Genomic DNA, 14,436 nt, shown 5'->3' on the forward strand with positions numbered 1-14,436 from the left:
AGCTAACAATCTACTTAAGGCAACAAACAAGAAGCATTCATACAATAAGAGTTGCATTCCCATGTAACTGCCACCATCCAATGGCACCTCATAGGCAATGGTGAATCTATCTTCTCTAGCCTCATCTATTGAATTCACCCTACAAATTGGACCCACAAAGTCCATACCCATGTCTCATTTGTAGCATAACTTTTTGATTGCCTTTATGAACCCTTCATTACCTCACTATTCTCTATACGAGGTACTCTACCAAGCCACACTTCATACCACTTTAGATTTACTACATAAAATGGCATGTGTAATTGAGTGTTCATCTTATACCAAATAATGGACTAAATATGATGGTCACAAAATGGTATTGTGGGATCCCCCTCCCTAGTAACTGCCTTCATACTTCCAAGCATGCTATCAAAGTACTCTTCAATCTCTCCAAGACTATAATAGTCTGTCCAGATTAGATACAATCTCTGCATATATTTTCCAACTAGAATATGGTTACAAGAAACCATCATTAGCAGCTGCCAAATCCAAAGCATGAGGAATCAATGTAGAGCAATAAAATGTGTTTGAATGACTGAAGTTGAAGATTAATGAGAGTTTCAAAAAAATTGCACATCATCTAATGCAATTCTAAGTAGAACTCAGATCCATGGATACTAGAGAATTCCCAAGTCATCTTAAACTGAATGAGATTGCAGATTAAAGCAATTGCAAAAAATCTTCCATCTCAAGAAAATATCCCTAAATTGTGTTAACTGATCTATAATTGACTTCATAAACAAAGAGCAATAATACATCATGAAACTTAACTTATTTTCAATCTATGCGACATATGCATAGATTCACAATGTATACTCTTGAAAATTACTAGAAATTGCATGCTGCAACATGACTTCCCTTAAAAAAAAATAATCACTATTTTCCCTACTTGCAGCCTATCAACAGTTTGTGCCAGCCTCGATAAATAAAAAGAGGATAATTACAATAACTCCAGTGATACAAAAGCTTAAGCTGCTTCAGTTTAATAATCTGCCTTGGCAAATTGGCTATGATAGAAAAAGGCAACATCCAGTAGCAAGCACCAAATGATAACAATACACTTAATGATATTCATCAAGGTTATGGAAGCCAGCTGTCAAGTCCTCATATAATTTGCTGAATTTGGCTACTAAGGCAGGTTCTCCTTCGGCAGGATCTTCAAACTTCTGAGACCTGTAAAGGTGGGCAATTTTATTAGCATACGTTCCCCTGGCAATGGATACACAACATAAATAGATGTGGGAATAAATACATACACTAGTCTATAAATAAGGTCGCCTAATCGTTGTTTTATTAAATTGTAGGTAATCTTCTGCCCTTCTGAACCAGCTCCTTTTTCTACAGCCTGCAACATTAAAATATAATAAGAAAATGAATGAACAATAGATGCCACAAAAGTAATGCACGCTACATTCAACCTTTGTTTAGTTACTCCATCATGGTTACTAACAAAAACTGTTAAAACAGTACCACAAAATGGGATGTACTTGAGCAAAAATGCTAACAAACACTCTCTGAGCAATAATTCAGATATTTATGAAGATAGCAAACAGAAGACAGCATTCCCAATCAAGGTAAAGGCCTTGAAAAATGTGTTTCAGAAGAGGAGGCCTTGCTTCAAATATGAGATCAGCCACCTCATTGGAATACAGAAGATGGTAAGAAAATATCTTGGCAGGTCAAGAAGATGCAATAGAGAATAACCTTGATCCAAAAATATGGCAAAAGATGAAGCATTACAGATAATGGCACAGGTTAATGTTCAGCCCCATAGCCCCCAATCAGAACTATATTTATCCAGAAAGAGGGAGAAGTTATAACATCTCATTTTTCTTCCCCAACTAAGGAGAGAAGAAAAAGGGAAGAAATCTATTTATTTTTCTTTTTGGAAAACCCTAATAGTTGAATTTGGAACAATATTATATAATAAGTTTCTATATTAGTAAGAATCATGTTTGCAAGGCCCGTTAATGGGCTTCCTAGGGTTAATCCTACCCAGGAATCAGATAGCTCAGTAGTGTGGAAAGCTCCGGATCAGGGTTGGATTAAAATAAATTTTGATGGTGCTGCTAGGGGCAATCCGAGGCCATCAAGCGCAGGATGTATTGCTCGAGATGACAAAGGAAGTATATTGGCAAAATGCTCTCAAACTTAGGAAAGGGTTCGAACAATATGGCAGAAGCTAAAGCTGCTCTTTTAGCCGTCCAATTGGCAGGAAGGTTGGGGATCTCCAACTTTCACCTAGAAGGCGACTCGCAAATTATTATCCATGCTATCCTTAAGGGCAAAGCTGATAATCAGAAAATTGACAGACACATTCAATTCATTAGACATAGTCTGAACGCATTTCAAAACTTTGGGGTGTCACATATCAGGAGAGAAGGTAATCAGGGGGCGGATGCATGTGCTAACCATGCCTTTAATATCCAGTAAGGCAAAACTCGGATATGAAGCTAACGGCCAAGTTTTAGAGGAATTTTGAATTCATATAAGTCCCCTTGCAATGGTAGAGGTAATCCGAATGGGGAGGTAAGAATATTCCCATTTGTCATTAATGATAATGAACATTTGAGTTGGGACAGTTGCTTGAATGCTCTGCAGCCATGCATCTGGCAAGCTAACCCCGAAATCTTTACATATCTCTGGTGAAGCGTGTGATGATCTGGCAACACTATCCAAGAAGTCCGGGTGGCTCTTCCTCATGAAGGCGTACAAAGTTGACAGATGATCAAAGGTGGGTGATTGACCAAGTTGCAGTCCAAGGTGGATTGACAAATCCAAGTCCATTAATGGACATCGTAGAGCTGGATTTTTTGAACTTAACCAAGTGGTTATTTAAGTCATCGCATGTATGAATTAATTACCTTGAGTTGGCGGTGGTACATTCAACACAGAGCACGACATAAGGAGAGGTTAGATGTTATAAGTGCTCATTCTTTCAAATACCTTGGCTGCTCTATGCAAAACAAAGTTCTAGATGCAACAATGGAGGCTAACTTCTCCCTAACCGCTTCAAAGCCAATAGTAGCCTTTTGCGGAGCGATTTCAGACGAACGGCTCATGAACATCTTCAAGTTTGAAGACAGGGACTTTCTAATGCGGGTAAAGATAGTATTGGGGGAGGAGTATCTAAAAGCTGCATTCAAATATCGGTGCAATGTTGATATTGCATCAATGTTCACTGCATGGTGCTTCGAGTTGGAAAAGGAGATAGTCCGCTGGCTGGTAGAAAGTTGCATTCGAGATGAATGGGGAGGTGGTTTTGAGAATTTGATGGAAATGGCAAAAGATGGGTGAGGCTTCATCTGCCCAGGCAGTGTATGGCTTCATGTGGGCAAATTCATACCACCTTTGCACCCTTTTCTCATCTAGAGTGCGAAAGGCAACAAGGAATTGAGGCACACCTTGGCTCAAGTTGGCATGACAAGGGTAAAAGACTATGTCAAGGCGTTCAAGGCCAAGAAACTCCGGTGGGAACTCGAGAAATGGAGTCCATACAGAGAAAGAACCCCTGCAGTTCTTGATGCATCTTCATCCAGACGTAAGCGTGGTAGACCAAAGGGAGCCAAGAACAAGTCTAGCCGGTCCCTTTGGATTGGTTTTCCTCCGGAGCCGCGAATGGAAGAGGAACAACCGCCAGCAGAACCAGCACAAGGGGAGGAGAATCGGGATAAAGGCAAGGCAATTGTACTCTCTTAGTAATCAGTTGGAATATGCAACCTTTTTTGGCTTACTAGTTATGAAAATGACAACTGTATAGGTTAGAATACATCTGTCTTTTCTGTATATGTTCAGTGCGGGTGATAGCTCAAGAGTCTTTTTGATGTCGGGCTTTTTTTGATTTGGATGAACTCTTGGGGGTGGTGCTCAAAGTTCTATATTGCACCCCAATTTTGTAATATTTTCAGATCTATTAATAATGTACATAATCATTTACCGATCAGAAAAAAAAAATCATGTTAGCAAACTTGTCATGCAACAAATCATCCCATAGGCTAAAACACTACAGCCAAATATATATATATATATATATATAAGGTTCCTAGTTCCTATGTAATGTCCCCATTTTGCGAGCATCAGAGTTTGTAAGAATTAGCCTATCATTTGACCCTCGTAGGCTAACAATTATTGATAGAGGGCCTCGTGTGGCAATTACTTGGTGATTAGAGACATTACTCTTCAGCTGGATTTAGGTTTTGGCCTTTGCACAAGTTTTTTGACTCAGATTGGCACACTTACTATTTATAGTAAGTTACTATTCAGGGTTTCTATTTTTAGACAGGCATCCAATCGCATGGAGAACAGGGAGAGTCAACTCCGGGCTCAGACGGCTTAGCAATCAGACAAGTACATCAAGAGATATTAAAGTTTAAGTGACTTAAGTGATTTATTTAATATTTTAATATTATTATAAAGTTCTAAAGTAACTTTATAATAATAAAGTCACTTTAATATAATAAAGTGCGTTAAGTGAATAATTTAATGTGGGAATAAATCTTTTATCCCACATTGGCCAGGAAGGTGTTTGAGCTCTCTTAAGGAAAGAATAAAAAGAAAGGCAAGAGTTCATTCTCGGCATCCAGTTGATGAATCGTATTTTGATTGATTTTTATTGTGGAGCCTAGGGCTTTCGCAATTTTCTTCTTTGATCATAGGAAACGAAAACTTCCTATTGATAGCAATTTTGAAGGTGTGAAATAACACCTGAATTATTGCAGTTGTGGGAAAGAATACTTCAGTTCTTTCATTTGTGCAAATTGGTGAAGTTTTCTACAAGGGTTTGAAGTTTATCGTTGAAGAACATCTATAGTTGGTTGTGAATCATCCTTCTTTGGCACATGGAGTTATATCATTCTTGTTGGGAGAGATTATCAACAAATTATTCAAGGTTTTAAGAGCAGATTGCAAGTTTGTTCTTGCTGCTACAGTGCGCATGAACAGTGCGCGTGAACAGTGCCGTGAACAGTGCGATACAGTGTCGTGAACAGTGCGCATGAACAGTGCCGTGAATAGTGCGCTACAGTGCCGTGAACAGTGCGCATGAACAGTGCGCTACAGTAGTTGGAGTTCTATAGAAGGGGATTTAGAGAGGTTGAACAGCTATATATATGTGACAAGGGATTTGCATATGAGGAGAATCAAACCAATATATCAAGGCAGCCATTGAAATACCAGGTTTTCTATCTATGGTCATTGTATTAGAAAATCATTACTTCATTGCATCATTTTCTATTATGATTATATCATGAAATATTTGGAGGTTGCATATGTTTAATGGAGATATAATTTGCATATTCCACATTCAACATTGATCGGCCATTTAGCTTTCATGCCAATTGTTTGCTTAAATGCCTAATGGCTGTAGGTGTACTTTGGGATGCATGACAAGTGTTTGTCTTAATGTCAACTAGCTGTACTAGTTAATTTCAGTCATTACATATGTGTGGAAAGGTCTAAAACAGCTAGTATATCATTTCTATAACAACTTTGCATTGTTAGAAGCTTTCCATAACTTCATTTGCAGCCTACAAACCCAAAGAAGACAAAGAAAGAATTCACTACAGCGGCTTCAAACATTGTATGCCAAATGTTTGACAATATTCCTTGGTGTTCAAATAAGCAAAAACAGGGTCAGATTAGCCAAGGGATATTACAGCCACTGACCCCAGTTTGAACACAAACTCCCAGAACACTGAAGCCCTTCTTGTTAATGAATGCTCTTGTTGCACACCCCCGTGTCTTCTATTCTATACTAACTGAAGCTAAACAAGTACAAATTTATACAGAACATAATTGTTGGACACATTTAGCATTCCCAATTTACTGCAGAAAAGGCAGACACTATTTGCTTTCCTATATCCACCATAATTCAATGGAATTTCTCATATTGACTTGTGTGCTTCTTAAATATTCAAAGGTTTCAAACTTCACAAAGTTGGCACTGTACATATTGATGTGCCAGCTAATAGGATTGTCAAAGTCATTAAGAAATCTATTTTCACTACAGGTGAGCAATGCCAATGACAGGTTTTTATAAAAATATCATCCTTTCAAAGCAGACTCCATTAAGAATCAATACAAATGCAAGAAATGCATTATAAAGAGTTAAAAACTAGCAACCTTACAAGGGATTGTAAAAACTCGTGGTTTATCAATTATTCAAACAAGGTGGGTGTTTATCAATTATTGACAGAAATATAAAAATGAACTTCAAACTTACTTGATTAGCTAATGTATTGAAATGGATAATATTTCGCATCATCCACACAGATTTGTAAAATGGGCAGAATTTATCATACCTGTATGCAAAACCCATAACCAAAATGGTCAAAATATGATATATCAAAACAGTACCATTGCATTTAAACAGATACATAATGGAAAGCACTAACCTAACTGAAGACTAAAATTGTATACCTAGACCTAGGGACATATAAATTAGTCACAACTTACGGAGTAAATGCATTTTGAGCCAGATAGTCTTCCCTCAAAAGTTTTGCAGTCTCCAGGATAATCTTATCAGTTTCTGCTAAAGCATCTTTGCCAACAAGCTGTACCAATTTACCAGATTAGATGCAATCTTCACTTGAAATATAAACTTTGGACATTAATTTACAAACTTCAAAGGAAACTTTCCACAATAAAGCAATGACAATCAAAAATCTTCTATAACAGAAAGCATATTTACTATAGTTAAGAGTAGCAATAAGAATACTTGCCATAAACTTGTAAATGAAACAATCACAATGATGAAATAATGTCAAGACATAGAGTATTAGTGAGACACAAATAACAACAAAACCTGTTAAAAGTACCCATGAGTCGAACTATATTTTCCATATAACTAACTTACTTGAACAATTTCATTCAAATCATCCTCCCGCTGCAGGACTTCACGAGCTTTAGTCCTGATAGAAATGAAATCTGGGTCAAACTGCTCATAGAAAGACTCTAATGCCTGCAGAGTAGCCACACAGAAATTTTAGAAAAATAAATGGAAAGGGCAAAAACATTGAGATGGAAATCCTCATACTCGAGGCTAGAAAACATAAAAAGAGAGAAGATATAAGCTGCATATGTTTCAAATGACATAATAACCAGAAAAACAAGGAGGAATATTACTTCACCTTTGTGTATTTTGAATAGGAAATAAGCCAGTTGACAGATGGGAAATGTTTGCGTTGCGCAAGTTTCTTGTCAAGACCCCAGAAAACCTGTTCCAACATTGGACACGTAAGAACGACATACCCAAACTTAACTGTCACTGCAATACACATACTCCAGCAAGTAGATTAATTTAACTTTCACAAGTAGAAATAAAGTCCCATACCAACCTGAACAATACCAAGCGTTGCTGCAGTCACTGGATCCGAAAAGTCTCCACCAGGAGGAGAAACGGCTCCAACTATTGTTACACTACCTGTGCGGTCTGGACTTCCCAAGCATTTAACTTTACCAGCCCGTTCATAGAAAGAAGCCAATCGTGCACCCAGATATGCTGGATATCCACTATCTGCCGGCATTTCAGCCTGCAAATGGATGATTATATCACATTAAAATCATAAGGAACAATTGCATAACTTGAACGTGCAACTTCAAGCATTCAGCTAAAAAGTAAATTAGTGAACAGAATATGTTTTCCTGACATTGCTTGGTATATGGTGATAACAATACACAGCAAAAAAGTTGAACTGGTTGTAATCGAGTTTCTCGACAGAAAATGGCAGTGTTTCAGTAACTTCACCAATAATTAGATATAATTTGTCAGCATTACTTTGTATATGGTGATAAAAATGCACATCAAAATAGCTGAGGTGGTTGTAATGAATGCTCCTCAAAAGAAAATAGCGGAGTTTTAATTATTTCATCAATAAATTAAATACAAACCACTTTGTCACTTACACCCCACAATGCCATCCTCATTGCCAAAATCTTAAACATGCTTTACTCGGTTAATAGAGAGCTTTCAGTTTTACATAGCTACTGTTGTAAACTACCAACAAATCTGTCTACTCCTGATCTGCCAAAATATGCTTAAGCCTCGCAATGTAATCTTCTTGAAAGGATCTTGCATTGTTATAGGCCAAAAAATATGGCAGCCGCAATTACATCCCAGCTATATGGTACGTTCAAGATAGAAATGGAAGAGAAAACTCACCAAACGTCCTGAAATTTCACGAAGAGCTTCTGCCCAACGAGAAGTGGAGTCTGCCATCATACTGACATTGTATCCCATGTCACGGAAGTATTCAGCCAAAGTAATACCTATGAATATTTAATACAGCACTATCATCAGAAGTTTCCAAACTGTAGACCACTCCATGTCAGAGCAAAATATAAGTGGTTCAAATCATTGCATGATGACATAATATTAGCTTCTAACTTAACCCCAAGGCTACGGTTTCAAAACAAGAATATTTTAAAGAATAAGTTGGTCAATCCTCAGTTGCATGGAGACAAATACAGTAAATGATATGGGAAAAAGTAACAGCAGAGTTTAGAAATATAGGATATGGATGGGTACAAAGAAATAATTATATAATGAAAAGGTTAAAAAGTCAATAAGTTAAAAAAACATATGCAATTAAATACTCATAGGCCAATAAAAAATTTCAAAAATTGGTAATAGTAGTAAAAAGATGTCTGAGGTCTCCGTTCTCCATTTTAAGTTTTTAACTGTTTTCCTAGGCTGGATAAACTGTATTCCTTCTATCTAGAGACAGATGCTTCCTGTATCAAGCACCCAAAAACAGGAGTATTGACCATTATCATACCCAAATCCATGTCTAGTGCATGGCGTATCCAAGCCTGCAGAATTGCAAAATTACCTGTATAAATTGAAGCCTCTCGGGCAGCCACTGGCATGTTTGAGGTATTTGCAACAAGAGTAGTCCTTTTCATCACAGATTCTTCACGTCCATCAGGCAAGGTCATTGTCAGTTGAGGAAAATCCATTAGGACCTAGAATATGGCAGTAGACAGCACTCAGTCTTGATGAAAGAAAATAGCTTTTTATATCATAGCCATTGTTTATTTCTCAAAAGAAAAACTGCATACCTCAGCCATCTCATTTCCTCTCTCACCACAACCGACATAGACAACAGTGTCAGAGTTGGAATACTGCAAAGATAAACAAACCTTGATGAAACAAGAAATCTTTGTGCTTTAGAAAAAAAATGGAAGAATAGTAATTATTAGATGACAGTGCTCAAAAGAATGGTTATGTTTTATATACCTTTGAAAGTGCTTGGCTAATAACAGTTTTACCACAACCAAATGCACCAGGTATGGCACATGTTCCTCCAAGCACTGATGGAAATAGAGCATCAAGAACTCGCTGTCATTAGAACAAGTAATTGGTCAACAAAACATGACCAACAAAGCTTACAAAGGTCTTATAAAAAAAGTCTTAAACTTCAGAACAGCATTACACAATTAACACAACTATAACATGGCTTAAAACTTCAAAGTGAGCCACTTATCATACTTGTCCGGTCAGGAGGGGTGTATCAGCTGCAAGCTTGGCAGAGACAGGCCTAGGTTTACGCACAGGCCAGGTCTGAAACAATAAAAATATGCATCCATTAAACCCAACACTTTCAAATGGAATTTCAGAAAAAAAATAAAAAATTAGATACAATCACTGAACATTTCCAAATCTTAAACATATCATCAAAGTGAAAAAATGATCTAACGGTACCTGGAGCATTGTAAGATGCTTCTTAACTCCTTGAAATTCTAACTCGAGCACAGTATCCTGCCGCAATGTGAAAAATATAACATACATCAGGATAATCATCTCTTTAATAAACCAAGCCCATAAGCACAATAAAGAATAGAAAGAAGAAAAGCAAAATATTTATGAAAAAAAAATCACAAATAGATAAAAAACAATAGCTTGAATTAAATGACTATATGAGATGTAGAACAGTAAAGAGCATCACTCATAATAATAAGAAATTTACTCTTTATCAAAGAATCCTTACTGTAATGCTAATTTTGCAGTCAATCAATATTACCTTCTTAAAGGTAGAGCTTCATATGCCCTCACGGATAACAAACTTCTGCAATCCAGACAATGATCACTTGACATGAATCAAGTTGAACTTGGGGGCAGGGAAAAATAAGACCATCTAGTAGACATCCTACAGATAGATAGGAAGAGCGTCTAGACTCTAGACCAGTAATTCATATCTCTATCTCAGGCCTTGGGAAAGAATTGCAAATATGAAAACTATTCCTTCCTTTGAATAATATTCAATGAAAGAGGGGCACACCTCATATAGGCTTGGAAGTCATCAAGGACATCCAAGATGTCTTCATGACAGAGAAGCATCCCTCCATATGCAGAACACAAAGGGGGTTGTCTTTGAAATATGGGAACATCTCCCTGATTAGGAAAAATGCCAAGGGTATGTCATTCTATCTCAGGGACATTTAAAAGTGTCTAAAAAAATCATTTAAAATTTAAAAAAACTAAAAGAGGACCTATCAAGGCCCTCATTTGAATGCAACCCCTAAATCTTGAACCCGTTTCCATTTGCATTTGCAACAACAAAGGAAATAGAAATGGGAGTAAGAAGAAAAGAAAGAAAGAAAATTTGCAGCTGCTAGAGGTTAACGCCAAAAACATTTCTGATGTATTTTACATATTCTCTCGAGTTTTTGTTTTATGTTTCAATATTTAATTTTCTTTGCAAAGCCATTGTTTCTCTTTTGGTGTGTTCAACACATTAAATTAATTTAATTTATTCAACACATTGAAGCAGTGAATAGATTAAGTTTTATTAGTCTGTTGTTTCACCATAGCACTTTATATTCATTGACACAGTGTGACAAAAGTGTAAATGGAATTCAATTTGGTTTATAATGGTAGAAACTTTGGAAACTAAAAAATGATATAATATTCATAAAAATTAAAAATAAACACAACTTTGGTCTTATTATTTTATGTTAAATATAGTGAGTAAAAATTAGAAGTATAAATTGAAAAAACAAAATACAAATAAAGTACAGTTTATTAAAAAGATTAATTTGATTCCACCTAACAGAATTTGTGTTAAGAACAAAAGGCAGGTCCTAAAAAGATAAATCCTACAGTCTTTGGTGCACAGCCTTTAGGGGCAATCCCATGCTTTTAACCTAAACCCTCACTAGGGTATAAACTAAAAGAAAACACGTAGTAGTGTTTAAAATTTGACTGTCAAACAAATTTATTCAAAAAAAAATGCTCCAGCCTTAAACCCTATACTACAAATTCAGTTTTCCCATGCTTTAATTATTATGCCCCTAAGTGGAAAAATGAGCCAAAGAAGGATAACAAGTATACATCAAAACATTTCAAAATATTAAGAAAAATAGAAAACAAAAGGTTTACCACGATATTCATTCAACTTAATGAAAAAGGAAGCAAAAGCATCCTTGTATAAGATTACAATAGACTTAATCCAACATCCGATAAAAACAACTAAACTAATAAAGCAAAAAGCATAAAGTAAACTATTCCAACCTCAGTAAGGTCTAAGCTAAAAGGTAACTGACCATTACTAAAAACTAATTATTTAATACTGTCCCTTAATGGTCAATCTACTAACCACACCAAGCTTATCCCAAAATTGTAAAAATTTATTAGGACTCAACGATTTGGTAAGAATATTTGCAGTTTGCTCCTCTATTGGACAATACAACATAATAGATCCATCTTCTACAAGTTGTCCAATGAAGCGATAATGTAATTCAGTCCGGGACAAGTGTGTTGATCAACCCTTGAAATCTCTTAAAGTGCAACGTCTTGTCCTTAAGGGTGTGATCAAGTCAGGAATTCAAATTTTGAGTCCAAAATCCATGAATAAAACATCAGGACTAGGAATTGAGGTCAAAAATGCAAAATGTTCTCACTATTGTCAAAGTTGTCAACGTTGCAAAATGTTGTTGAAGTGCAAGAAATGTTGCAAAATATTGTCAAATAAAGTTGTCAAGAAAATTGAGATTTTGGAAATGCTAAGTGGAAAATGAGGAAATTTTCCAAGGATTGAACCTCAAGGACAAAATCCATGTTTGAGGTGAATTTCCCTTGGGAAATCTGCCTCTAGATCATGATCCCCTTCACAATCCGGAGTTGGGATGAGGATTATTAGAAAATTCTTAAGTTGAAGTGAGGAATCTCTAAGTTGAAATGTGAAATCTAAAGTTGATATATGGATTTTCACTTATGAGTCCTTGAAACACCTTGAATCCCGCTCCCATTTGTCCTTGCACAACTCCCCAACCCACCTATACTTGTCCATGCTTGAGGGGAAATAACGCCTAGGAGTCCCTACTCACACTTTGGTTGCACCTACACTTGTCCTTGGATATCCCTAAAGTGCGCCCTTTCTTGTACATGCACATATGGCATTTGTGCCTTGCTAGGCCTTGTCAACTCTCAATTCACGCCTTCACTTGTCCTTCTCAACCTCTCAAACCCACCCTTCCTCGTCCCTGACTACCAAGGAAATCCGCACTTTCAAATCCTTCACGAGGCCTTGATCCCGCTTATAAATCCTTATCTTTGCTTTGGATTCACTTGGGATTGATTTAAAATTCTTAACAATCATGGATTTCCACTGAAAAGATCTCTGGATTAGTTGTAGAACTGTTTTGAAAAGTGGGAAAAATCCTTGTTAATGCTTCTTTTCACTTGGAAAAAATTGAAAAAAAATGCTTGACTATGCTTTGGGTTTACTTGGAAATTTGTTCACTAATCCTTGTCACAGCTTAATTTCCCCAAGGAAATACATGTGTTCGCCTAGATTCCGCTCATCCCAGTCCATCACTGCTCTCAATTTGCGCCCTTGGTAGTCCCTAACTCAGGTAAAAGCCCGCCTACATCAGTCCTTGGTAACATCTGATCTGCACCTATACTAGTCCTTGCTGGGGGTGATGCGCTTAGCTGTCTATGAGCATATGAAATTTTCGTTTGGCAGTCCTTGCATGGTCTTAAAACCTACCTAGCAGTCTTTGGCCTGCCTTTAGATGCACTCAGCAGTCCATGATGAGGTGATAAATGCACCCTCTAGTCCTTATACTAAACAAGCTAGGGTGGAGTTTAGGTAAGCATTGATCTGGCTGACTTGAGGAAATATAAGTATTCAAAAAAACAAAATAGGGTAGAGTTTGGTAAGCATTGATCTGGGAAATGTAAGATTTGAAAATAAAAAAATACATACCTGGCCAACTTGACATTGGGCAACAAATTGTTACTAGGTCGGCCACATTAAGGAGTTTGTAATTCCTAAGGTGGATCGCTATAAATGAGAGCTAAAAACATCAACAATTCTATATATATTCAAGCAGAATTAGAGGCAGAGCAGATAAATAAGTGTGAACTCCCATCAGAATGAAGCAAAACCAGCTATAAAAGGAAGTGAATCAGGCCCAGAAAAAGACAAATTATGTCAAAATTCAAATCAGAACTAAGCAAATTTCAAGGCGAATGACACAGAATCAAAATCAAAACAGAGGACAAGCGAATAAGGAGCAGAATAAGGTCAATTAAAAGTGGAATAAAGAATAAGTTGCAGTAGAAGAGTGTGAACCTGAATTTGAAAGTCAGATTTCAAATCAGACTCCGGCCCAAGTGAAAAGAGGAAGGAAAGAACTTGATTAAGAGTCAAGGCAACAGGGTTGACATTGATGCTTAGATGTAATTTTTAATCATTGACACCCAGATCTGAGTGATTTCGTTACAAAACAATGCAATTTCCAGACCTGTATCAACATTTTTAGATCTGAAATTATCATTTGAAAATTGTAGAAAGGGGTTTGTTCATATTGTTTCACAATGATTATCAATATGGATTTGAATGCAAGAGCTTCAAACTCTCATTATTTCTCATGATTAACTTAATGTTTCATCTACAATCATAATTTAAGCCGTGTTCACTTTTCAGGTTTTTGATGCAAAGAGTGATGCATAGGTGATGCAAACAATGAACGTGTGGAGCGATGAAGATCAATGCCAAAGAGGGACATCACAACATGGAGGTGCTCAAGATCAAGGAAATCAAGGATTCTCAACAAGATCAATGCAAGGCATCACAAAGAATCCCAAATATGAAGATGACAAGGAAGATCACAAAGAATCCCAAATATGAAGATGACAAGGAAGATTTTACAACGACCTTGGAAATCCAAGATTAAAGGTAGGAACTCAACAATGCAAGGAGAAATCAAAGTCCAAGTAATTACATAATGAGGATGAGGATGAGGATGATCAATGCAAGACAACATCAAGATGAGGACAAAGCAAAGCAGTAGTACAACATACAGGATTACATGATGATGAAGAGTTCTACAACTACTACAAGGAGATCAAAGCCATCAAAGACATGATTCGCATTTCAAAGATGAAGTCAA

The 14,436-nt window shown here is 36.6% G+C and overlaps 1 protein-coding gene across 1 annotated transcript in view; it reads right to left on the reverse strand.

Annotated features, from left to right (window-relative positions):
* Positions 1 to 746: 746 nt before the first annotated feature.
* Positions 747 to 14,436, reverse strand: part of LOC131048485 (V-type proton ATPase catalytic subunit A) — a 47,389-nt gene continuing 33,699 nt past the window's right edge. The window contains exons 8-20 of the mRNA XM_057982445.2: positions 9,740 to 9,796; positions 9,527 to 9,598; positions 9,275 to 9,376; positions 9,097 to 9,159; positions 8,868 to 9,000; positions 8,198 to 8,304; positions 7,374 to 7,568; positions 7,167 to 7,253; positions 6,893 to 6,997; positions 6,493 to 6,590; positions 6,260 to 6,338; positions 1,296 to 1,384; positions 747 to 1,212 (exon numbers count right to left, since the gene is read on the reverse strand). Of these exons, the coding sequence (XP_057838428.2) occupies positions 1,101 to 1,212; positions 1,296 to 1,384; positions 6,260 to 6,338; positions 6,493 to 6,590; positions 6,893 to 6,997; positions 7,167 to 7,253; positions 7,374 to 7,568; positions 8,198 to 8,304; positions 8,868 to 9,000; positions 9,097 to 9,159; positions 9,275 to 9,376; positions 9,527 to 9,598; positions 9,740 to 9,796 (1,299 nt within the window). The 3' untranslated portion in view covers positions 747 to 1,100. The remainder of the gene's footprint in view (positions 1,213 to 1,295; positions 1,385 to 6,259; positions 6,339 to 6,492; positions 6,591 to 6,892; positions 6,998 to 7,166; positions 7,254 to 7,373; positions 7,569 to 8,197; positions 8,305 to 8,867; positions 9,001 to 9,096; positions 9,160 to 9,274; positions 9,377 to 9,526; positions 9,599 to 9,739; positions 9,797 to 14,436) is intronic.

This window comes from Cryptomeria japonica, chromosome 2 (assembly GCF_030272615.1).
Source record: "Cryptomeria japonica chromosome 2, Sugi_1.0, whole genome shotgun sequence".
NCBI lineage: Eukaryota > Viridiplantae > Streptophyta > Pinopsida > Cupressales > Cupressaceae > Cryptomeria > Cryptomeria japonica.